Source organism: Phoenix dactylifera, chromosome 9, assembly GCF_051530095.1.
Source record: "Phoenix dactylifera cultivar Ajwa chromosome 9, Ajwa_hap1_PhDact_Kaust_v1.1, whole genome shotgun sequence".
NCBI lineage: Eukaryota > Viridiplantae > Streptophyta > Magnoliopsida > Arecales > Arecaceae > Phoenix > Phoenix dactylifera.
This window is the reverse complement of record NC_143198.1, coordinates 4,985,601-5,010,201: the sequence shown is the minus strand read 5'-3', so window position 1 is coordinate 5,010,201 and position 24,601 is coordinate 4,985,601. Positions and strand designations below refer to the sequence as shown.

The following is a 24,601-nucleotide window of genomic DNA, read 5'->3' as shown; positions in this document are numbered from 1 at the left end:
TCAGATACCTGGGAATGCACCATTCGTGCCCAGAATTAGATGCCAAAACCATGGCCGAAGTATTTGTTTGATCAGCGGAATGTAGTGGCGACTAACAGCTGGAGATCAATGATGGCTTGGTGGATTCTTGGCCTAGTTGATCTACTCTTTATTTCAATGGGCCATGATGTCTTTTCAACTGGCTTCGGCACGGGACCACTGGCTTTTTTTTTTAGACCAAGAAAATAAAAGAAGCGCAATACGGGAACTTCCCAAGAGGTCACCCATCCTGGTACTATTTTTGCCCGAGCATGCTCAACTGCAGAGTTCTAATGGGACCCGGGAAGGGACCACTGACTTCATCTTGTGATGCATGCAGAGTATAAGTGATGAATAAGAAGACTTGGAGAGGTCTAAGTTACAAGCAATCTGTATGGTAAAATTAAAGTTATACTTGAATGTGCAACCCAATGGGGCCATCACCCATATTAGACCCCTAAGGAATCATATATAGTTATTCATGGTAATGGATCAGCCGCGGAGCCATAGCACCATATATTCATGGAGTTCTCAATCTTGATACATAGATGTGCCAATAAAAATCTTGCCTTCCTGACGTTGATGACAGAATATTTTTGCCATATCGAAATGCATGCGAAGAACATTACATGGCTACATTGTATTTTACAAGCATCTTTGTGTGAATTATGCTTTGTGGGTAGCCTTAATTTGGATCTGAAGATAGATGCCCCACTTGTTGGCATTAGATTATTCTTTATTCCCACAAAAAAGAAGAAGAATAAAAGAACAAAAGAAAGATTTGTAACATGTCAATAATGCGAAGTAAAGATAATAATACAAGAGAAGAAAAGATGAAATTCAGTTGAAGCAAAGTGATGCAGAACATGTATAATGTTTTACTCAGAATAGTTAAAACTAGTCATGGAATAGCCTATAGATCTGCTCTTGTATCTCCTTAGGTCATGGCTTCCGAGTCATACTACATGTAAAAATTTTAGGTTTGCTAAGCCAAGTGCAACCTATTATGAATCCTATATGCCTGCAAATGGATTTGACTAACCTAGCTATTTTCAATCAGATGTCGATTTGAGACCAAAAAAAAAAAACAGGTCTAACCCGAACAGAAGTTATTTGGATCAGGCATGAATGAAAAATTGTGGCTCATTTTGTAAATGAATTGGATTAAACAGGTTTCCTTCCATCCCCCTCTCTCAAAAATATGGGGGGTATAACCTTGTTCCTAACTTAAAGTGACCCTCAATTGGTACACTATGCATTTTACGATTTTCCTGAACTTAAGCTATTATTCTTAAATCTAATGTAGCGATCGTTATTTCATTTTGTTGACTTCAATTTATGCACAATTGGTAACTAAATACTATATGGAGTAAGTTATTGATAATGTCTGCACATTATCTTGATATTTTATTGCATTATATTTATATATATGACATAATAAAATAATCAAATTACACATATTTATTACGATTTAAATTTGGATTATTCTCGATCTTATTTAAGCTGAAAAATCTGATGGATTAATGAAATAAATCTTGAATTCTAACTAATCTAGTCTGAATGGAAACGTATTAGATTTGGATGTAATTTTTTGGACCAGTCTCAGATAGGATTAGATTTAGATTGCGCCAATTCCGGTCCAACCCGACCTGTCTCTATAATTTCTATTATTATACATGAAAAACAAAATTGAACAAAATTATTAAATGATTTTTACTTCAAGTTATGCTATATGCATTGCTCTCTCAAAAGTAGAATGTGTCATGCAGTACTATGTTATGATAAAGTTCAAAGAGCTTTTTTTGTTAATCCTAAATTTCATCCACTCCCTAAGAGCTCAAATCTTCCTCATGAACTCAGATATCCACCTATTTGCCCAAAGAGTGCTTTCAATCTCTCTTGATATTTCTCACGATTTTCAGAATACAAAGGCCTTATTTTATTTTTTCCAATCCATCTCTAATCTATTAATGGTTGCATCCCTCCATATTGGAAGAAATTCTTGGATTCAAAGCGGGTGCCATTGTTTCCCAAGATATTTCTAATTGGTGATGATCCCATCATCATTCCATAGAAACGAAAAATAAAAATACCGAGACGGCTGGTAGCACGTCTCCACCCATTCTAAAACTGTAGTATTGGCCGGCAGCTGTGGGAAAGAAACCTGGTAAAATATAAATGACAATTAAATTCTTCTCATATTAAATATGGGAATAATATGATTAGTTAAATGACATATAACTAAAATCCCTTAAAAGAGCAACATTGTAAGCATAGAAGATGCTGTGCTAGCTTCATAGCTGCCCATGTAGCATGATATATATATACACCAAGTAGGGGTGGCAAAATATGACCCGACTTGTCAATCCGACCCGTATTCGACTCGCCATAAACAGGTTTGGGTTTGGCCTAAATATGTTCGGATCGTAAACAGGTCGACCCGTTTAACCTGTTTATTAATTGGGTCGGATACGGATTTTAGATGTCTGATCCGTTTAAATCGTTTAACCCGTTTAACTGTTGGGCAGGTTAAACAGGTCTAAACGGGTTAAACATGTTAAACAGGTCGGGTCGGGTTGGGCAAACAAGTTACATGTTTATTAAACAGGTTAAACGGGTCGGGTCTGATTACCTGTTTATTAAACATGACAGATTCAGGTTGTAATTTCTGACCTGTTTAATAAACAGGTCAGGTTCAGGTTTATGATTTTCTGACCTGATCTCGACCCGTTTACGACCCAATTCGACCCCATTGCCACCCCTAACACCAAGCATAAATTCTCTACAGTGCACGAGTTGTACCATAGAGTGCTGTGTAATACTCGAAAGTCGTCATCAAGAGATTGACAGCTATCAAATTTGTTTATCACGGAGATTGGAGTGGTAGCCTTGCCATGGAGAGAAAACAAAGAATTTTTGGGCACACAATGCGTAGACTCAGTTTCGTGATCGAAAGATGATCACCTTTTGCATGAACTCAGGAACAGTTGTGCTTGAATGTTTGGTAATGTGAAACTCAAATGAAACTCAAACTCTACAGTGCGTTGCATTCTGCTGAGTGAAAACTTTTATTTATTTATAGATAACCGTACCTTTTATTTATGATAGCCGCCTAGAGTTTCTCTTGCTTTTTGGTTTAAGTCACAAGTTGCATAAAAAAGAGACATAAGTATTATGATTCCCAACCAGCATTTGAGGAGACATAGCCGTTATACTGGTATCAAACTCCCTCTATCATGTTATCTTCTTGAATCAACTGCGAGATTTAACTCTACCCCTAGATCTTGACTCCATTTTATTTCTTTTTCTTCCAGATATCATAGCAAAGTCTGTATTTTTTTAAATTTTTTTTACATGAATACCCTCCTAAAAATTTAAATTTGCATGAATATCTTCTTAAAATATATTTATTTATTTTTGTACCCTCATAAAATATTGTTTTTGCACAAATGCCTAGCACCGTTAATAAAAACCATATTTAATTTAATTAAAAATAAAATAAAATTTTAAAATTATTTTTTTGTCTTCCATTTTGTTTTTTGTACACCTATCTATTAAGGGTATTTTAGTCATTTTAATTTAAAACTGTTAATTTTTTAACATTAGATGACGTGAGTACAAGGTAAAAACAAGGATTAAAATTGGTAGAATAGTAAAATAAGTATTTTACCAGGGAATACATGTAAATATCAATTTTGAAATGGTATTCATGTAAAATTCAATATTTAGGAGGGTATTCATGTAAAATGCTTTTTTTTGTAATTTTTTATGTGTAGATGCATGGTGCTAATATAATTTTTTTAAAAAAAAAAGATAACGACCCTTATAATGCGTTGCTAGTATTATAACGGTTTGTTATAATACAAAAAATGACTGTTATTTAATTTTATTTGTACTGTTTTCCTAAATACACTATATTTTTGAATTTTCCTTCTAGTCTAATAAATTTACAAACTTTTCTATCAAATAAATAGTGATTGGACAAATAATACCGATAATTTCTATTATTAACTGTTATTTTCTATTATAATAGCTATTATAATGAGAACTATTTTAGTATTAAAATTTTAAAATATATAATTTAAAGATAAATAGTATTGTTGTAATGAAATGCATGCGACAGCTGAGACAAAAATGGGCTAAGTTGGGTTGGCCGGGCCGTGTTCAGCAGGCATCGTTCCTCCAGAGCTTGGGTTCTAAAGTTCACGAGCTTTTGACTGTGACTTGGTTACCCCCCAAATGGTTTTTAACAAAGGCGTATAAAGGGTAGGTTTGAGGGCAGCTAGTTGTTGTGTCTCTTGTTGTTAGACAAATATGGGTGAGAACTAACCTTGTGAGCTGTGATCTTTGTATGCAAAGTAAAGGGAATAATTACAGCAAAGAAAAATAGAGAAAACTATTGTTTTAAATTTGTGAGTGGTACTTTTTGGATGGTATCATTTGATTCTGGATGGAGTATAGTCCTCAAGGGATGGGGAAGATGTAGAGTAGAAAGATAGGGATTAGTCCCATCTAATCTCAAAAAAAAAAAAAAAAAAAAACCTTTTTACCATCAATGTAAATATCATGGCAATAGCTACTGTTGTGGTTCAAATTTGGCTCGGTCGGGATGGGACGGTCTCTTGTCCTAGCAAAACGATCCATTTTGCCCTCTATCAGCTACCATTGCTAACCATTTTTATCATAACTTTTTATGGCGATGGGAGGAGAAGCGAGTGATATTGAAGTCACCCACAATGAGCCAAGGACATGAGATGAGCCATCTAAGGGCTTTTAAATTCTTCATGGAAGGCAATTCTAGATTTCGATCATTGGGCTTTAAGTCAGTGTCCATTTGATACCACTGTTCTCGAGAGTGATTCGAGTACTGATGGAGACTTCGCCCGAGTGGAATGGCGAGGGAGCCATCGATTGTTCCACGGGAGCCTCTGGCATCGCAAGTTTGCCATTCGTCGAAAGAAATTCCGCATGGAGATCGAAGAAGCTGTATGCTGAAAATTCTAAGCTTCATTTCGTAGAAGCATGCAACCCAGCCTTCAGAGTCTTTGAGAGATTGTTCGATTATTCGCCACTTTAAAAAAAAAGATTTTTTTCAACTTGTTCAACTCGATCCTTTTAAAAAAATTAGAATAAGATAGAAGAATTGAAAAAATAAAGCTTAAATCTCTTTTCTTTCGTTGATAATAAAAAAATGAGATATGTGTCCTCTATTTATAATGACAAGGTCTATCCTTACAGAATTCGAATCGAATTTTTCTTTCTCATTCTAATAGGATTCTTTTTTCTAGAATTCTTCGACAGATAGATCTTGTCTTCCACATCAATTCTCCTACTGTCGCTCGGTCTGATTCTATTTGGACGGAGAAATATGTCCAATTAAAATCTTATCCAAAAAGAAAATTTTTAGTTTGACCAACCTATTTCAAATCTCCAAATGATGGAATTTTGGCTCGATTACTAGCGGCATCGTCTCCAAAAAGACAGAGCATCACGCTGTAGATTTCAAAAAGTTGTCTGATTTAGAAAAAAAAAGATCATATTAATTGAAACTTATATGATCAAGTTATGATCTCCAAAAGTTTGTAATTTAGCATTCTGAAATAATGATTCATGCTTTTGGATCCTATCCAACTTATTTGGCCAAAATGATTCATATTGAATCTAAAAATCTTTCTGCATCAATTGATCTACAGTGCCTGTTATCAATGATTACTGCAGCATTCTGTAGTGGTCATAACCATCACTAAAATTGGGGTCACTCCCAAGGTTTTGAAGCGATCGACAATCATTAAGGATAAAAATAGGAGGAGGTGTGGGCATTCCACCGCCACCTTCATTCAGAGCTCGCCATCAACAGTGATCCGTAATACTCTCTTTATCTTCATCAAAAGGAATAAAAAAAGTTTTTATTTTTTAATATGAAGGGAAGCAGAATGCCACCCTAAAATTTTATTGAGGGGGAAAGAGATGAGAATGTATGAAATAGTGTTCAGCTCTCTTAAGTGAGCTGGATGTAATCACATAGTTACAATGCTGAACAGAGCAGAACCAATCCAGAATAAGACACTTAAACTGAAACTAGGAGTTAATAGCTGGATTAATGATATTTCAAAAACGAGTTTAAAAGCTTTATGATTCGAGCTTTGTACGTACACATCAAGGAACCTTTTTTTGTTCATCAGACAACCATGCATGGCTGCACACTGATGACACATCTCAAGTTATAATGTGCAAAAGAGCTTAGGAATCATCTTGTTTGTTCTTTTTTGTTTTTTTTTTCATTTTGGCCTTGCACTATATTTTACACCGAAAGATTCTAATGTGGGACAATGACTGATATGAAGGATGCTATTGTCTCATTTATATTTAGAGGATTCACTAGCAAATGGGGCTTCTTCTTGGATCCTGATCCATGGAGCTTCCTTCTTGCCAGAATTTATGTACTCTTGCCTTGTCAAGGATTTTTGAACAATCTCTTGGTTTGAGACTTTTGAGTGCTAGCAAGTTTGAGAGCTTTGTATTAGGATATCTCATCATTTTGTCCACTTCCACCATTAGTAAGCTTTCTCCAATTGTCTCAACCCATAAACATAAATATAAATCTGTCCCTCGTGCATGTTTTATTTTCTCTACTAATTCTAGATCTAATTCTTGGCATAACAAAGAAGTTGATGACAAGCTGTGCATCCATGCATGCACCATGTTACATAGATTAACATTGTTTTCTAGTTTGCTGAAGGTGAGGGAGAGGTGCCACTGAGGTGGTAGCTCAGTAAAACTGGGTCTTACTTCCAACCAAGCGGTTCCGAATTCGAAACGCGCGGGCGTCGATTAAATTGTGGAGATTGGATGCTCCCTGCTCGGACGCGTAGTTTGGGAGGGCTTATTGGTCTGCTGGTAGCCTCGATGGTGCTAGGTATGACGTACTTATACGGAGGGTAACCGTGCCGGAGCCCAGAGGAGTAACGAGTCGGGCCCATGGGTGGGGAGGTATGAGTAAAACCGGGCGGCGTGCCCAACACACGGTCATTTCTAGCCGCATCGAACATTCTCCTGGCGGGATGGGGGCCCAGTAGAGGTTGATACGTGGGGATGGGCTTGTCCCTTCCTCCTCCCTTCTTCTTTTCTTTAGCAAAAAAAAAAAAAGAAGGTAATTATCTTAGTGTTTTTTTTTTTTTTGAAGGAGATGGAAGTACTGGGTTAAATCCTAGACCACATTAGAGAACAAACCCTCAGAAGAGGGTGCCAACACCATTGGACCCAAATCATATTAGCAACTTTGGCATTAAACTGGGCTCGCTCAAATAGTTAACTCAATCTTTAGTTAGAAATTTACATGCAAGGAAGTAATGAAGGAAGTTGGATGGTCCCAACTCCCAAACTCCCTTTTCACAAGCTAAGATGCCATCGTCTTCTAGCTGTTCGGTGCTTATCAACCAATAGGAATAGCTGGCTGGAGCACCAAAAAGTATGAGCTCACGCTTTATCTGACACAGTACCAAGAAATCAGGGGGGAAAATGCAAAAAAAAAAAGAGAAAAAAAGGAAAAGAGATGCATGCCGAACCTAGTTGGTCCATGCCCCATCTCATGACTCATCAGGGGATGAATCATGAAATCCTCTCTCTCTCTCTCTCTCTCTCTCTCCAAATGCACTCTGTTTCTGGATAAATATATCTGGGTTTATGTTGATTAGATAGGAACGTAGGAAGAGATGGAGGGATGAGCTGAAGGATCAAAAAAATTATTACATTTTTCCATTTGGGTGCTAGAGTTTGGAATCCCTTCAAATAGATTTGGTTGCTAAAAAATTTTCTCCCCCAATTTAACTTTACTCCACAACTCCTATTTTCATGGATCGGCCGCAGCTAATAAGATATTTACTGTTCAAAATGAGATTAGCGTGGCTAACTCAATCCAATACTCACACTTCTATTATTATAAACTAAAGGGAACTCCAATAGCCATGTATTGCAGCATTATCTATCTTAGCATGTATTTGAGATAATTTGAGATGTCTTGTTTACATCCAAGAATCAGAACACATCCGAAGACTCCTAGCATGCGTGCCAAATTAGGTTGAATGGCCTGTAAAATTAATCTTTTTACTATCATCGGATCAATCAATGCTAATTAGCTTGGATTGCTTATATAACACAAGTCTATCATTAGATACAAAATGAAGAACAAGCTAAGGATTATAGTGAAAATCCTCCACAACTATTGTCATAGAAATTTTCTCAAGATAAATCACAAATTCTTATGGTTAATACTTGGTGGTGCTTGGCCATCACACACCTTTAGAAATGTGATTGAAACAGTAGATCTTGTCATCAGACGCCCAAACTTGGAATTGGTATCTACGGGGATGCCACCTATGTGATACTATTTTCTTAAAGACTGAATTGAGAGGAGCACGGGAAGAGATAAATTATGCTAATCGGTGCTATGAGTAAACCATGTAAACCTAGAGAGTGATTAGCCATCTGCAGTTGGATGGGCCATAGGATAGTTCCATATAGATCGGGGTCACTTATTGCTATCGAATATTTTGAGGATGCTAAGAAGCTTTACCACCAGGTCATATATATCACAAGATGAATGGTAATGCCGACTGGATGGCTTGCTGCCGAGTATTCTAAAGATATTTGATGGAAGATACTCGACGGCTTGCTGCTCTGATCTATTTTTGGAATATTTATTATTCTGTTTTTTTTTTTGGGACGTATGCATTCTACCATTGTATAATCCAATAGGGAAAATAAAAATAGTGGGTCGCACAGGAATACTCCTTGGCTTCATATGATCCATGCATTGTGCCCAAGGGACAGCATGGCGCCATCATCGAGCATGACACGACCTCCTGATGGCATGACTCGCCTTCGGCCTCTTATCAGCAAAACATCCATGCCAACTCCCAAGAAAAAGTTGTTGTTACTTATATCATACTCTTGGAACTTAAGAGTTTTGTTCCCCAAACTATCAAGCACTTCATAAATCCAAAGCGCTTCAACCCTCTGGCCTCTCTCGCTCGCTCTCTCTCGTCACACGTTAAGGGAAGAGGAGCCTCTTTCGTTCAGGTATTTCTCCCACCTCTCTGTTCATTTTTGTTTGTTTTTGATCCTTCGGAGATGGATCCTTTGGTTCCCCCTTTTTTGTTCTTGCTGGGTTTTGGGGGTTCTTTATTGACGAATGGTTTCTTTTTTCACCGTTATTCTCTTCAAATCGGGTTTTGGGATGTGAGTTGGCTTCATGAGTTGAAAAGATTAGATTTTGATGTTTTTTTTTTTTTTTTTTTTAGGATCAAGGATGGGGTTTAGGTATGTTTGAAGGGGTAGTCTTTTTTTACTTTTTCTTGTTCTTTTTGTTTCTTGGGAAGGAAGGGTACTGTGTCGTTTGCTTTCTTGATTCGTTTTGGGATTTTAAGTTTGTAACTAGTTTTGATGTGGTTCCCAGCCTGGATTCAGAATGGATTTTGGATACTTAGGGTTCTGATGTGCATGGTATGAAAGTTATTAAATTAATGCTGCTATGTAGAAGTCTTTATTGTGAACAATTTGGAATTTAACGTTAGTTTGTTTCACCTGCTATGCTTTTCTGAGAATTTCCATTCAAAGGAATATCACTTGTTCATGTCCTTGAGTATTTTCTTAATTGATCATGATTCTTCTCCTAGTCATCTCTAAATATGACAAGAATCATTGCCCTGATTATTTTTTTTCAAAATAATTTCTTTGCTCATATTGCACAGATTCAAGGGGGTGCCATTGCTGATATTATGCAAAGGAGATAGTTCAAAGTGAGTGGTTTAGCAATATTGTGGTGGGGGGAATAGTTTGGAGTAATTTCATAGAAGAGAATCACAATGATGAGGCAGGTATCCAGTAGAAACCAGAGGAGCAAGGGGCTTAGGGTGAAAAATATTCTTCAGTTGTGCCTCCTGGCTGCTGTCTGCTTCTGGCTTGTTTACCAGTTGAAGCATTCTTATAATAAGAAAAGGGCACTAGAAGAGAGGAATTTGAAGGCTTCGGAGAAGATAGTCGAGAGTCAGTTAGAGTTCTTAAAACTTGGCAGGAAGGATCTCTCTCGTGGTGAGGAGAACAGCTCTGGGAATGGCATTCATGACAAGGAAGAAGGCAATGAAGAAGTTGAAGAAGAAGAAGAAGATCGGGAGGTCAAACAAGCAATGGAGGATGAAGAAGCTGGAGGAGATGGAGATGATGAGATAGATGAGCAAGATCAAGAGAGAGATGATGAGCAGGAGGATCAAGAGAGGGCTGATGAGGAAGCTGAGAATGGAGAACTGACCAATGAAGAAGACAAGGATGGTCAGGGTGAGGAGACACAGCCATTGGATGACCAAGACCCTGAAGAGGATTCTTCTCACAAGGCACGTGAAGAAAGTTATAAAAGAGATGATGTATCCAGTGCTGTACGCCGAGAAAATCAAGCAAAAAATTCTGATGATGAAGATGGTGATGCGGGTGAGGAAGTAATGGAAAACACGGAGGAGAAATATGTGGATGCGGATGATATGGCTGATGGAGCAGATGATGCTTCGAAGACTAATAGTGATTTGAGTGTTCGAGCGGCAGATGTCTCCAAGGATAATATTATGGGTGTTGTTTTGGCAGGGAGCAAGACCAACCGGGATGACTATCCAACCACGAACAGGACTGTTATCGAGAAAAAAGGATCGAAGTTTGGATTCAATAATTCGGAAGGGTCTCCCAGCAGCAATCAGAGAGAACTGCAGACCAACTCTACAACATCATCTGCAACTAGCAATCATGTAGAAGCACATGCCAATTCAACATCAGCTGTATCCAACAATCAAACAGAAACACAGACTAGCTCAACAGTATCTGATGCTGTGCCCGACAGTGTGCTTCTCCAGAATGAAACTTTCGGCAGGGATTCAGTTCCAAAGAACAGCATTATGGAAAATTCTGAGGGAAATAAGATCAACTTGAAAAATGTGATGATGGAAGGACTGGCTGAGAGGTCTAATACAACTGTCGGGCGAGAGGATGCTGGAGAGCACTCCTCCATGTCCTTGGGTACACACAACAGTGGAGATCCAATTCAGGGTGAATTCACTGAATCTTTGCATAAAATGGTCACAGAAGAAGAGAGAGACGCTCGTATAGATCTGTCAACCTTACGTGCCATGCAAAATGAAGTAAAGAGCATGGCAGATGAAGCTGCAAAGTGACGGATGATTTCAGGATGCGAAAGGCTTCTGCATTGGCTGTGAAAGTGAGCTTAGTAAAGTGGCCTTGTTATCTTTGTTTTTCTGAGGTAACCTTGAGCGTTTGCACGATAACTTCTCTGATGATATTTCCATGGGTACATGCAAAGTATGCCCATTACTGAGATGCGTAGATGATGGAATCTGAAATGTTAATCAAAGAGTAGCTCTACATCCAGAACCACGCCCGACTTGTTGGGGTTGCTTCTCTCTATTTTTGTTATTCAAGTAAAGACTTGAACTCCTTTCTTCTGGACGAATGAGCTTAATAGGGTTTGGATGAAAAGAGCCAAACTCCCAACTCTACCAACTATTTTGTGAATGTTCATATGTTCTTGATGACACCAACAGCTAAGTTTCTAGCCATGACCTGCAGCCTCTGTACTTTTGATTTAAAATTTCCATATTTTGGTAACCACTCAGCTTGCCAATGTTGGTGCCATCAACTTAGAGAGCATCAGTTTATCCATGTCTACAACTGTTATTGACAAGTATTCAGGGCTGATGTTGGTAAAGAAGTATCTAGGATCTCTGGTACGCAACCCCTTCAAAAACACCGAGCCGGGTATGGTGACCTAAACAACTGGTCTGTATTTTTGTTCTCGCCATCATATGAACAATGAGGTGAAATACTGGGAAGTTGGGAAGGTGTTGATTGTTGAACAATATCCTCCTGAGAAGAGGGAGACTGACCACCTTTGCATGCTTTAATGATGGGAAGTTCCCACCACTTGACTTTTTGGAAATTTTTGCTTGCTAACTAGGTGACATCTGAAAGGAAAACATCATCAGTGCTAAAACTGCTCTAGTTTGCTGTTCGATTGTGTGTCTCTTAAGGTTTCAGGCGCCCTTTGTTGAGCCACGTGTTCTTTCCTGCCCACTCTGACTTTGAAACGGAGTTCTGCGATAGGATGTTCCATCTACAATGAGATTGCTATTAAGCTGCCATAGCCTTGGTTTCCCAGATCTGAAAAAAGGATCCTTAACACTGCTACAAGATCTTCTCAAAACGAATCATAACTTACAAATCTTGAGAGTTACATTTTACTCTTTCGCGCCCCGTAGATCCACCAGTTGAAAGTAACCCTTTTTTTTTTTAATATATATTTTTAACATCGGCACCTCACGCTAAATATAAATAAGTACAACCAATAAAGTCAGGAAAACAAAAAAACTGACCAAGCGGTTGGGAACATTCGTCTGGTTCCTCCAAAATATGATACCACTTGCTCAGCAGCTGAATTAGCCTTCTGATACACATGAAAGTATCAATTTTTTAACTTGCAGCTCTTTGTTGGAAGAAGGTGGGACCAATTTTATACATATTGATGATCTCTTTGTAAGAAGTTAGCGAGGTAATATCATCCCAAACTTGGGACCTTCCCAGGATAATGGACGCCATAAAATAACAATACCAACGATAAGCATTTAAAGGTTCGCTATAGAATTTAATTCCTGCATATGGGGGAGGCACAGAAAAAAAAAACAAACTAATTTCGCTCATCTGCAATTGTGATGGCAGTTACAAACCTAACCCTCAAATTTTCTGGTACTCTAGGGTTAAGCAGAAAAAAAAGGCTCTGTGGCTTAATATTGATGAGTAATAAATGTGGATTGGAATATACATGTTTAATGATCCATCTCACTACGACAAAGGATTTCTTCCTGCGAGCTGCAAAATATATGCAAAGGGTAGAAGCACCACTCCACAAAAGCAGTTCACTTGCATCACACTTCATTCCAGCAGTTCTGCTCAGCGATAACCGAGCACAAGCATACTTTAAATTAAACAAAGCTCAACCAAACCGAAGGCTACATATTTGCTGAGAGATCTACAGCATACAATTATGTCAAACTGCAGTATCTTCAATACTGAAAGTAGGTTCAACAAGCTTATTAGATTTGCAAGAAAGAAAAACTAGAAGATAGATTCGAAATATGTCTGCTCGAATTTCACTTCACAACCAGCGGAGATTATTGAACACAACTAGAAGTCTCCTAACAAAGGTATATCCTAGTGCTCAGAATGCTTCTTCTCAAAAAGCCCATCGGGACCTGTATACGATATGCCAAGAAATGTGTTAGGCCAAAATAGTGAATCAAGAAGAGGTACACACAGCATTGACAGAGAATAAGAATAAATTCAAAGGTGCAAGATGCAAAGCTTTGTATTTATAATTTTACTGGTAAGTACAACAGTGAGATAAGAATAACAAAAACAAGCACTAAATTGAACATACCAACTCATACCAGGATGGAAGCAGCATGAACCGCACGGTTAGATTGGTTCAGGGCCTAAATGGCTTGAATTAACCCACCCCTAATTTAGCTCAGTTCGAGGCGATTTGGGCAATTCGGCCAACCATTTCACCTCACTAATAGAGGAGGCAGAGAAGGCCTTCCTATGCCTTCTCCTGCTCTTCCTTCCTTTTTTTTTTTTTTTATAATCCACGAGAAAAGTCAAAAAATAGCAAATTCTTGCCGAATTCAAGCCAAAATCGAGGTAAGATGTTCATGAATATGCATATTACTTGCTAAATCAAGGATTCTTGTTGCAATTCACTCATACCATACAAAACGGGGCATGATATACTGTGGCGGCCTGAATCAGACGGTACGGGGCATACCGTACCAATTCGGCATCCGTACCCGGTATGGGTGGCATACCGATACTCGATACGTCAAAAAAATTTCGTATCGTACCGTGCGAACATTGTGCTAGTGTGGCACTGGTATGAGTTCCGGTAATAAGATGACGAACCTCGAGATGGGGACCATGGTGCATGGCCTAATCGAGCCCACGAGGATATGATTGCATACAGGAAGCAGACACATCCAGATGGTTTGGGACATAATCTTACTGCTATAGACAACCTCGCATATGGAATAGGGTGGGTCCCAGGATATATCTGGATCTAAGTTGTATATAGAATCCTATTTTGTAAAGCTAAGCTAGCATGGATATCCTTTTTCTGAGATATCGTATTCGAATGGCTACTAATCTCCACAACCTTAGGTAGCTTATAGGTTAGATTTTGTTGCCTCGATCTTCGGATGGCCAATCCAGTATTAAACAAAGGATTAATATCATGATCATTATCTAGGAGGCGAAGCTTATGAACCATATGGCTAACCAACAAATTATCTGAAAAGTTGGAGTAATATACTAGACACAAACTATGACCAGAATCACAACATCACGAAGGACATAGGCACTCCATAAAATTTTAGATGTCAATACATATTTTGTATTTCAAATCCATTTAATATACAGCATGTGTATTCAATTATATGTATTCATGCCTTCAATTATATTACAATTGCATTAATTTGTCGATTATAGCATATGTGTCAAGATGCGAGACCAATTTGACATAAAAGATATCAAAACAAAATTTAAATCCTAAATTAAACAACCACAATCGTTAGATAAATACTGAAAGCATTAAAAAATTGAAACAATAAAAAATAAATAAAAAAATGAAAATGGTGTACCAGTACACCACTATGTACCAAGTATCCGTATTGTATTGAACCGGTCATCGACCGGTACGGCACTTGATCGGTTTGGTAGATCTTGTAACATAAAATTATTGACATAGCCTCTCTTTCAAGTAAAGGTTTCCCCTAGTTGAGATAAAAATAAGGAAGAGAACTAAACTTAAGTGGTCGAATCCTAAAAAATAAAGAAACACCAAAGCATTAACCCTCCCCAAAAAAATCAAACAAAGGAAAGAACAATAATGAGAAATATTAGTTTTTCATAGTTTGCTTGAGGACTACTAATTATACATGACATGAACGAGTGGATCTCAAACTGAATATATTGTACATATATCTTATATTGAAGAGCAAAGACGTAGAACGTAGAAAGTATGATCTTCATTAGAACTCATTTGGTTTTTGAAGATCAAGATCAACACTTATATACAAGATGTTAGACTTCTTTAGTAGTCTGACAAATGAGAACATGATGAGCTAATAGTATGCCATTAAATCAACCAGACATAAGACATCCCCACATTCACAAGCAAAATATTTCCTTTTCAACAATCATTCACAATTTCGACATGCAAGTGATCGGGAAATTATGTGCAAGCAAGGAGCAGGGTTCCTGTAAAAAGGAAGAAATGCAAGCCGGGAGGAGAGAAAAGAAAGTCCACATAGCTAATACAATATACAGGGATTACATGTTTGTGTTAGAACAACAACTTGGTACATGTATAGTTGGATTCCTATATGGAAATTTGCACAGTATTACCTTTTTAAGAAACAAGCTTTTTCAGGCACCTATAAAATATTTAGCATCTATGCATAGGGAAAGAAGCATCTCCATCTATTCAAAGGAAAAGGTTAAAGAGGAAGTTACAGGTTTAAATAGATTTACGATGTAAATAAATATCAAATGTACAACATCTTGAAGTAGCACCACATTTTTTTTTTTTTTTTGCAATTCAAATTAAACTTCCATAAACATGGGAGACATATTAATGAGTACAAATCAAGCTGCCAGCCTTACAAGCACCTATATATAGTTGGATTTAAAAATCACAGTATAAGCCATTAATGTTTGTCGCTTATCAGCAGAAGCCACTGAAGACTTGATAATCCCAAGTAGGAAGGCGATCCTCTTTTCCTTTAACCAATACACTTTAGTGTTATATTTATCCGAATTTATACGCATTTAAGAGAGTAACAAATTACCTAATTAATGTCAATTCAAGGAAAATATTGGTTTTTTTATTAAACTAAAAGCATTGTCAAGGCTACCAACCATATAAAACTAATTTCTTATTCTCCTATCCATTTGTGATGCGATCTAAATGTCATCAGATAGATAATGCAGTATCTGTACTTCCTGATTCAAAGAAACCCTCTCACGATTAGTTTTGTCTCATTTTGTTGGGCTAATGTGCCCTGTTCAAAAGAACTTCATATCTTCCCCATCTTTATTACCAACGAGGATATAAAACCCAGTCATAGTCAGCTGCCTGTGCGCCCACCAAAGGCAGGGTAGCCTCCCTTAGTTTTGCACGGCCTATTAAGGAGGCCAGATGGCTGAACACTTTCAAGTCAAGAACTCAACATTCTTGGGTGAAAAAAATGGATCAGATTTAAGTGAGCTAGTTACACAGTAACCTGATGCAGATGGTAGATTTATGCCCTAGCCTGTGGCCAAGAGAATGACAATAACATAGTGGCGGTGGGTGGGTGGATGCACTGGATAAGGGCTATGAAATTGCTGGCGGTTGCAGTTGTTGGAGCTGATGGCTCTAATTTTATTTTTCTAGTCAGCTCCAGATTGTTTCTGTCACCATTGTTATCCACAATGGCAGCAGCTGCCACTATTGCGGCAGCTGCAGCCATCAAGAATGGTTCTTGCTGCTGTAACTGAAGCCATGCAGTAGTTATTGGTGTCTGTTGCTGCCTTGGCTTTCTTTTTTTCTCAGAAAAAATGATCTTAACTTTTTCATAAGGTTTCTCATTTAACATATTTATGTTATTTTGAATTTGTAGCTACATTTGTATTATAAATTAATATTCATATGTTTTATTGGAAGTTGTTCTATGATTGTTCCATCAAAAGTTATTTTTGGTGTACTATAATCTCAAATGTGCAGTATAGGATGTGGAAAATTGAAGTAAGTTACATTGTCCAGTCTATGTTATGGCCCGAGTTATTTGTGCAAAAAGAATGTGTATATACTAGAAAAATTATGCTTGAGTCATTTGCTTGTAAAGTTAAGTCTGAAATGTTTGCTGAACTGTTTCAATTACCTAAGAGATTATATACATATATTTGATTGTATACTATTGCTTGTTAAGTCGTTTTCTTGCATTTGCAGAAATTTATATCAATGTTGATGATTGGTCTTCTGTTGAGTTCAATCATGTTTTCAGATGGCCAAAGTATAAAAAAATGTTTGGAAGCTCTCTTACAGCCAGATCTGAAGGACAGCAACAAAAAGCAGCGCAGCTACTGTGTGAACATTTCAAATGCCAGTATACATAGATTCAAGAAGAATATTTCAAACTTTAGTTGATTTACCATTATATCAACTAGTCACCGTCATGTGCAATGCACGGAATTTGAGAGAATTATACTCTCTCTCTCTCTCTCTGATTATGTGGGCTCTCACAAGAGACTACTCATTATTAAGCACTCGAAGATTTATCCCATTACACAGAGGCTTTAGCAGTATGGAATCCATCCTTGTGTTCTGGAACTCCTCTCTCTTCCCCCTCCCCACCCTCTCTTAACTGCATGGGTCCCGCAAGAGTCTTTCTAAATAGAAAACTTCCATAATTATTATCTGGAGGCTTCATTTTTAGAGTCCAGCTTCATATGTCCAACTCCAAGATTTCTCTTTATATACAGTTATATAGCATAAACTTCTGAATGTGATGGAGAACACTTACAATGCAAAATTTGTGCTCCCTAGGTTGTTTCCTTGTCCTAGAAGTGTATTTCTCCACTATTACAATGACCCAAACAGATTTTAATCCACCAATTACTTTTTTTTTGGGTAGGCCGATTACTGTTTATAATGTCCAACTTAGTGTTGATGGTCCACCTCGTGTCAAAGGCCAACATGTTTTTTTGTTTTTTTGTTTTTGCTAAGTCCTCTTATAAAGTAAGAAGAAAAGATTAAAAGATGGACATGAGTTTGTAAAAGATGAAAAATCGCAATTTCATGAGACATACTACCTAGTACCTACCTTCACTACAGTAAGATTGAGCTTATCATCCAAAAGCAGTGGCATGCCATTGTGAAAACACTTATATTCATGTATTTAGCAAGAAAAAGAAAATGATGAGAGGGAGCAGTAATAGTTAACATGTGGCATCCTACTTGTTCTGGTAAAACTACAAATAAGATGACCTCACATAAATTTGATAGTGAGAAAAGGAATTAAAAAGATAGACAAACAAGCTAATAGAATTTGTGATGCTATAAATTCCTCTAGTCATCATCACAACATCTATAATTATTTATTGATTTACAGCTAAAATGAAACTGTCTTGGACAATTTTAGACATGATAAGGTTGAACTCTACAGATTCTGTGCTTAAGAGAGCTTCAGATTTTAAGGATGTAATTAAGGATTTTATTTTATTGATAATTTCATTTATCTACCAGGTGAAGGATTTCCATTGGTGCAAATATGTTTACCTGCCATAAAGGACAACATAGCCAGAAATGGATATCTATTACTTCTTCATCCCTTACTTCTTCATCCCTTGTTCTACTATCAAGCTTAAGATTGCATAGAATATCCACTGTGCAAACTTTCAAAAAAAGGAGGAAGCGAATACCTGAGCCATTGTCAGAGTGTAGCAACAACTACTCCATTAGTTGAGTTAGTAGTGAGAAATTTATTCTCAATGTTCCAACAGGCTAGCATTATTTTGTTATTCAACTTAAAAGTTACCCTCTATGGCATCATAAAAAAGCAATACTAGTGACATTTATTTTTCTTTTATTTTTCACTACTTCTACCTTTTTGTTACTTGTGTCTGTTGTTAGGTTAATATGTTTACAGGTCCGAGCAAGGCTACTATATTATTCTTCTTCCTCTTAAAAAGAGAATCTTTCCATACTCTCTCTCTTGGTTAATTACAGTTCCGGGCAAACATGTTTATCATTAAATTGCAGCTCAAAAGATGATAAATTTTACAATTATTCTCTATTGCATGCTTGGTCAATTTTATATGAGGTGATCATCTTTGTAGTTTTACCAAAAATGCAGGATTTCATACCTCTTTTCCTTCACTATGTGTGCAAATGCATGAATTCAAGTATTTTCATTGTGAAGTCATGTCATCTTTTGAATGATAAGCAAAATTGCTATGGCAATGAAGGAAGTATACTTTACGAACACGAAGATTTTATTTTTTATGAGTTCTCCCCTCTAATTTAAATAAACAGATACTACAATACCTTTAAGGCCTTTGGCACTACATGGACCATCAAAACCATGTCCGTTAATACCATTATCAATAAGCAGGCTAAAACTTGTTTCTCCGATTGTAATGGTGAAAAATTACAGTTCAAACTAACAATCATAAGAAAGCAATAGCTGCAAGAGTACGAAGTCTGCATCTTTAATGTTCTATATCGGTCTTTACATTCACATAGAGGGCGGGTCCTGGCACAACGTTAAGGCTACTCCATTGTGAGTTGGGTATCACGGGTTCAAAACACAAAACTAGCCTCTCCACATGCAGGGATAAGGCTGCATATGTTTGACCCTCCCCAAACCCTTAGTGATGGGAGCCTTGTGCACCAAGATACCCTTTTTTTAGTTATATTCACATTTTCAAAAAACATTAATGGCAACATTGTATAAAATAAGAACAACAATTAAGAAAAAATGTTGAACTATAATGCAAGAATAAGATCAGTACATGAATAAACTCCCCACTCTACAAAATTGATAATACTATTTTGGAATTGACTAATCCAAAAGAAATCCTTGATACACCCAATCATCAATTTGCAACAGAAGAAAGCAATAAGAAGAAAATTTAATAAAAAATAGCATTAAGAAGAGATCAAAGAAGGCACAGACCTATACTTGCTTAATCAAGGATCAGCCATTGGAATCAATCTAATGGTTAACATAAATCCAGCCGAATAAAGGGGAGGATCTCAAACAAACTTTCTCAAAGATTCCAAGAAACCAAGCAATCCCCTCATCTTCCCATTCCCATTCAATCTATGCCCACATCCCTCTTTGCTTTCTTCATGTCCCACCATCACCAAGCCTAAAACCTCAGCCTTTCTACTCTCTTCACCTCCCACCATCACCATGCCTAAATCCTCAGCCCTCCCAGCCCTTCAATCCTCTCTAGCATATAGCCAAATAGCAAGTTTGAGGCCTACCACTCCAAAGTCTGACATTGTTGGCAACAAACTCCTGCTCTGGCCTTAAACCATCCCACTAAGACTCCCCCTCTAATCACAACCACCACCTCCAACCTCTGCTAACACTGGGCACCCTCCCACAATCCAATTTCCAACAAAAGCCCCCCTCCCTCTGACCTATCTGGTAAAAATTACCTAAACCAAAAGTTTGTTCACTGTACATTTAAAATACCTGAGTGAAGATCAATTTGAGCTTGATTTAGCTTAGTCCAATGCAACTTGCTTTAAGGATAGCAAGCTGATTGAAATAGGCACATGCACAGTTTGATTTGAAATTAGGCATGCTTGAATAAGAAATGGGCCAAACTTGGATCCTAGTTACCTGGTCTGAAAATAATTTCAAGGAAGACTTAAATTGGACTACACTAGATCAAGCTTGGATTAAGTACAACCACACCATCAGTGCTGTCAAAATTAGACGATCCACGATCTTGTCATACATTCCAGATCAAAACAACACCAAGCAATCCAAATTGGGCATTTGAATCATTTTTGAAAAGATCGGAGGATCCAATTTTGGATCATACAATCCAAATCGTGGATTGTCTGATCCACTCGATCGCTCAATCCACTGAAATAAGCTGTTTATGCACTACCCACACGAAATAGAGTCACGCTTCCCCTGTTTCATGCATCAGCTGAGTGAAATCAGTCCTCCCATACACTTGGTTTGGTATTCTTTTAAATAGATGGATATATTCTTGATTATAATAAGGATTTACTTTACTGACTCTTAGGATGATTTTAAAGGAATTTTGGACACTCAAGGTATTGATTTACTTTCATTTTAAAGAGTTCTATTTGAACTTGAATTAGGACTAAAAAGGTAACCAGCTGGCTTTCTCAGATAATAATCAATTGGCTGCATGAAGAATTCTAATCTCTAAATTAGGACTCAAATCAGTCTATCGGGCAAGCATTGATTAACTGTCTATTTAGTATATATAAGTCCTTATAAGACAAGAGAAGGAGTACAGCAGTACATGTTAAAAGGAGATTTTTGCAAAATTGCATCTAGGTTATTGGATTGAGATTTTTGTGAAAATGATTAAAAGTATAGCAGGCCCCTTCTTCTCTCTCTCTTTCTCTCATTCTTCTAGTTTACTATTATTCTCTCCCTCTTCTACCCCATGCAATACTATTTTCTTTTTTTGAGCAAATTCAACCTTGTTTTCTCTCTTCACTGTGCTAAACTCTATTGTTAGAAATTATATTTCTCTCACTAATAACCAAACTTCTCCTATTCTTGTGATTTGTTATTTACTTTTTGGTTTGTTAAATTTTTGATATATTTTAAAGATTTCTGAAATCTTACAATGCATGATCCCACTCACCCTGCTCTACAATTTAAAATTTACAATCCAACCCCAATCTAAACAACATTTCATACCATAACCTAGGGTTTGAGGTCGACCACTCATTAAGTTAGCAACAAGGTCACGTGATCAAGATGTTAGTGTTAAAGGTCGGAGGCAGCTTGAATTTTCAAGAGGAAAAGGGATCAATGGTCATAACTGTTCTCATGCAAGAAGCTAGGACCCAGCGACAAGGATGAAGAGAAGATTAATCATGATCAAGAATTTGGCTAGTACCACTGCCACCCCTAAATTCCTAAAGAATTTCAATATAAAAATCCTCGATAAAACTTTTGAGAATAGATACGGGTATAAAAGTAACTGTATGATATGATATGAAAAATAATATTAGGTAAAAAATGTCGAGTTCCAATCAAGCTTGGATTGATTTGGGTTCAAAAAATTTATACCCATACCCCAATAAGCTGTATAATTGTACAGGGTCCAGTTTAGACATACATTCTCACTACAGCTAAACACAAACCCAAAATGTCTCAGGGACCTCACTTGAACCCATTCCAAACTCATAAAGTTTTGGGTCTAAGTAAGGGTGCTATAAGGTAGAGTCTAAAACCCAGACCCAGACCTAGACCCATTGGGTTTTGGGTTCAGATTTTGTTCCATAACTGGGCAATTGAAGGAAAGGGTCAGCTTCGGGTTGGGGTATAAATATAATATAAGACTCACTAGGCCTTTGGGCCATACTTAAACTCTACAACTGGACACACCTGTGTACGTGAACTTTGTTAAAATTAAATATTTTTTGTGAAACATGGCAGGGCTCCGATGTGGAAGATGTAAGGTCCCCCCCCCCCCCCCCCCCCCCCCCCCCCGGGTCTTGAGCATCGTTTCTCCATCTCCTATACTATCTGGCTGTTCTTTATTTTACTCTTTTCCTATCACATGCATAGCAAGTGCCAAAACTCTAGTATAATTAAATATTCTTAGGAACTTTCAGCTACTTTCAGAACTTATGGGAACAAATCCCTTAATCTATAAGGATATTCCCTACTGATTGAGGAAAATTGTACAAAATAAATGACAGGTTATGGCTCCCAGCTCCTCACCTTTAGTATACAGATATTGAAAGCGGCATGATATAGATCAGGCAAACATTCAAACCCAAGGAAGCATTCCTCCCTTGCAATGCATACTAACAATTTGTATGAACATTCCATTCAGATGTCCAAAAAACCACATACACAAGCAGCATGTCTTATCATTAAATGTTACATCCTGAACCTGGATCGTTAAGATCCAAACATTCATGGAGATGATTACCAGACCTATTTCTTTCGTTTTTGGAAACAAGGAGCAGCAAAAACAAGAGAATGTGAATGACAGAAATAACCACTGAAAACAGCTAGAATAGGTTTACTACGTCCCACAAAAAGAAAGAAAAGCAAAATCTTGTCAACTATTTCTAGGCTTCTCAATATAAAGCCTTGATTAACAAACGGCAATTGCATCCGATGACTATGCTGAAAGAGCTCAATTACCAAAACCAGTTTGGCAAGCAATTCATGGAAATTACAAGCATATTAATCTTCAGAAAACCAGGATTCATATATTTTCATGATGAGAATTTTTTTGTTTAGTGGAAGAGAAATAGGAAATGAAGTTATACAAAGAGAAACATAAGCTTAAAGCGGCAATAACTCAACAATATTACACACAACTGGAAATATCACACCATTAGTCAGCAAAATAAAAAATGCATGTTTTTCATAATATCATGATCGAATTTTTGCAAAAGGGACTTCAATGGAAGAGTTTGTTAACATATAAATGCCCTTCAAAAATTTGCTGAATATATGTGCTATCACACATAAAATAGAAAGTGTGAACCTAGCCAAATAATCGGGCATGATACAAAATGGTTTAGAGTAACATGTTTGATTCTTTCTACTACCATTCGGCATGTTGATATACCTTGGAATCGAAAGGAAAACAAGCACCAATAGTTATACATTAGCCAGGAGTAAATATGTTAGGAAACATACCCCAGGGGAATTCCTTGTTCCGGATGTGCAGATATGGGTAAGGCTGCCAAAAAAAGACTTTTATTATTTGTTAGAAACAACGTACAGCCCCGCCCCCCGCACCCCGCCACCCCCCCACCCACCCCCAAAAAAAGGAAAGGAAATATTCGCATAGCTAAGAAAAAATTATGATAAAAAGCGAGCAAGAAAAGCTTACCGGCGGCTCGGGATGGTGGGGATGGCCCTTGGACAGGTTATAGATGGACAGAATGGTGCAGGTCACGATTCCAGCGTATGTAATCTTCTCCCATTTCGCGGTCTCATCTGAAGAAACGGAGGAAAAAAGGTACAAATTCGAAGAACCGAACCACTAACCCTAAGACTAGAATCCAGAAGACGAAGAAGAGATTGAGATCGGGAAAACAAACAGGCGTCGTCGTGGTGGGCAGAGGCGGAGAAGCTCCTCTTGTTGAGAAGAACCGGGCGGGCGCCGCTCTTCGCCTCTCCACGGAGGGCGGCGGCCGCCGCCGCTCGAAGACCCGATCTTGCCATGGACGTCGCCATCGCTCCGTCTCGTTCCCTTGCGACTCTCGATTCGACGATCCGGTCTCTGCTTCCCCCTCGGGACTCTCCTCTCTCTAATATATCTAATGTCTAATCTAATCAGCATAATACTAGAATGGGGACAGCTCCATTAATTAAGTGGACTCTGGATAATAAATAGTGTACTCATTTAATACAGTTATTTATCAAAATATAATAATATAATATTATTAAAAAAATTTAGCTCATCACACTCTATTAAATTAATTTATTAGCACTATTAAATTAATACAAAAATTAATAATATTTTTAATAACCATTTTTACTTAATATGGGTTGATATTAATAAATTTTATTTTTATTAGTATTTATTAATAAAATATATTTTATTAGCATTACACTATCACTGGATAATGCTCATATTTATTTTTATTATTTTTTATGGTCATGATTTTACTTAAAAATGAAAATAAAATTACCAATAATTCTATTATATTATATTTAAATATCTCCTAACGACAAAT

At 37.3% G+C, this 24,601-nt stretch overlaps 2 protein-coding genes across 3 annotated transcripts; one reads left to right on the top strand and one right to left on the bottom strand.

The window, feature by feature from the left end:
* Positions 1–8,788: 8,788 nt before the first annotated feature.
* Positions 8,789–11,577, top strand: LOC103696909 (uncharacterized). Its single transcript, XM_039115713.3, has 2 exons — positions 8,789–9,096; positions 9,768–11,577. The coding sequence occupies exon 2, from the start codon at positions 9,882–9,884 to the stop codon at positions 11,229–11,231; it is 1,350 nt and encodes a 449-aa protein (XP_038971641.2). The 5' UTR covers positions 8,789–9,096; positions 9,768–9,881; the 3' UTR covers positions 11,232–11,577.
* A 1,437-nt stretch (positions 11,578–13,014) lies between these two features.
* On the bottom strand, positions 13,015–24,225 carry LOC103696908 (cytochrome c oxidase-like protein). Of its 2 annotated transcripts, XM_026801058.3 has the most exons (5): positions 23,963–24,225; positions 23,752–23,858; positions 23,556–23,598; positions 15,529–15,603; positions 13,015–13,322 (listed from the first exon to the last, which is right to left on the bottom strand). In XM_026801058.3, exons 1-4 carry the CDS (start codon positions 24,096–24,098, stop codon positions 15,569–15,571), a joined length of 321 nt encoding a protein of 106 aa, XP_026656859.1. In that variant the 5' UTR covers positions 24,099–24,225; the 3' UTR covers positions 13,015–13,322; positions 15,529–15,568. The 2 variants fall into 2 exon arrangements, with proteins under 2 accessions (XP_026656859.1, XP_008776851.1); XM_008778629.5 differs by lacking the exon at positions 15,529–15,603 and having other exon boundaries at positions 23,963–24,212.
* Positions 24,226–24,601: the final 376 nt, after the last annotated feature.

Bases quoted from the DNA above. Each gene is read 5' to 3' on its own strand.
- LOC103696909 (XM_039115713.3), top strand. From the start codon at position 9,882: ATGATGAGGCAGGTATCCAGTAGAAACCAGAGGAGCAAGGGGCTTAGG.
- LOC103696908 (XM_008778629.5), bottom strand. From the start codon at position 24,098: ATGGCGACGTCCATGGCAAGATCGGGTCTTCGAGCGGCGGCGGCCGCC. The intron at 23,859-23,962 runs GTTTGTTTTCCC...CCGTTTCTTCAG, and splicing joins TGCCCACCACGACGACGCCT to ATGAGACCGCGAAATGGGAG. The intron at 23,599-23,751 runs GTAAGCTTTTCT...TTTTTTTGGCAG, and splicing joins CCCACCATCCCGAGCCGCCG to CCTTACCCATATCTGCACAT.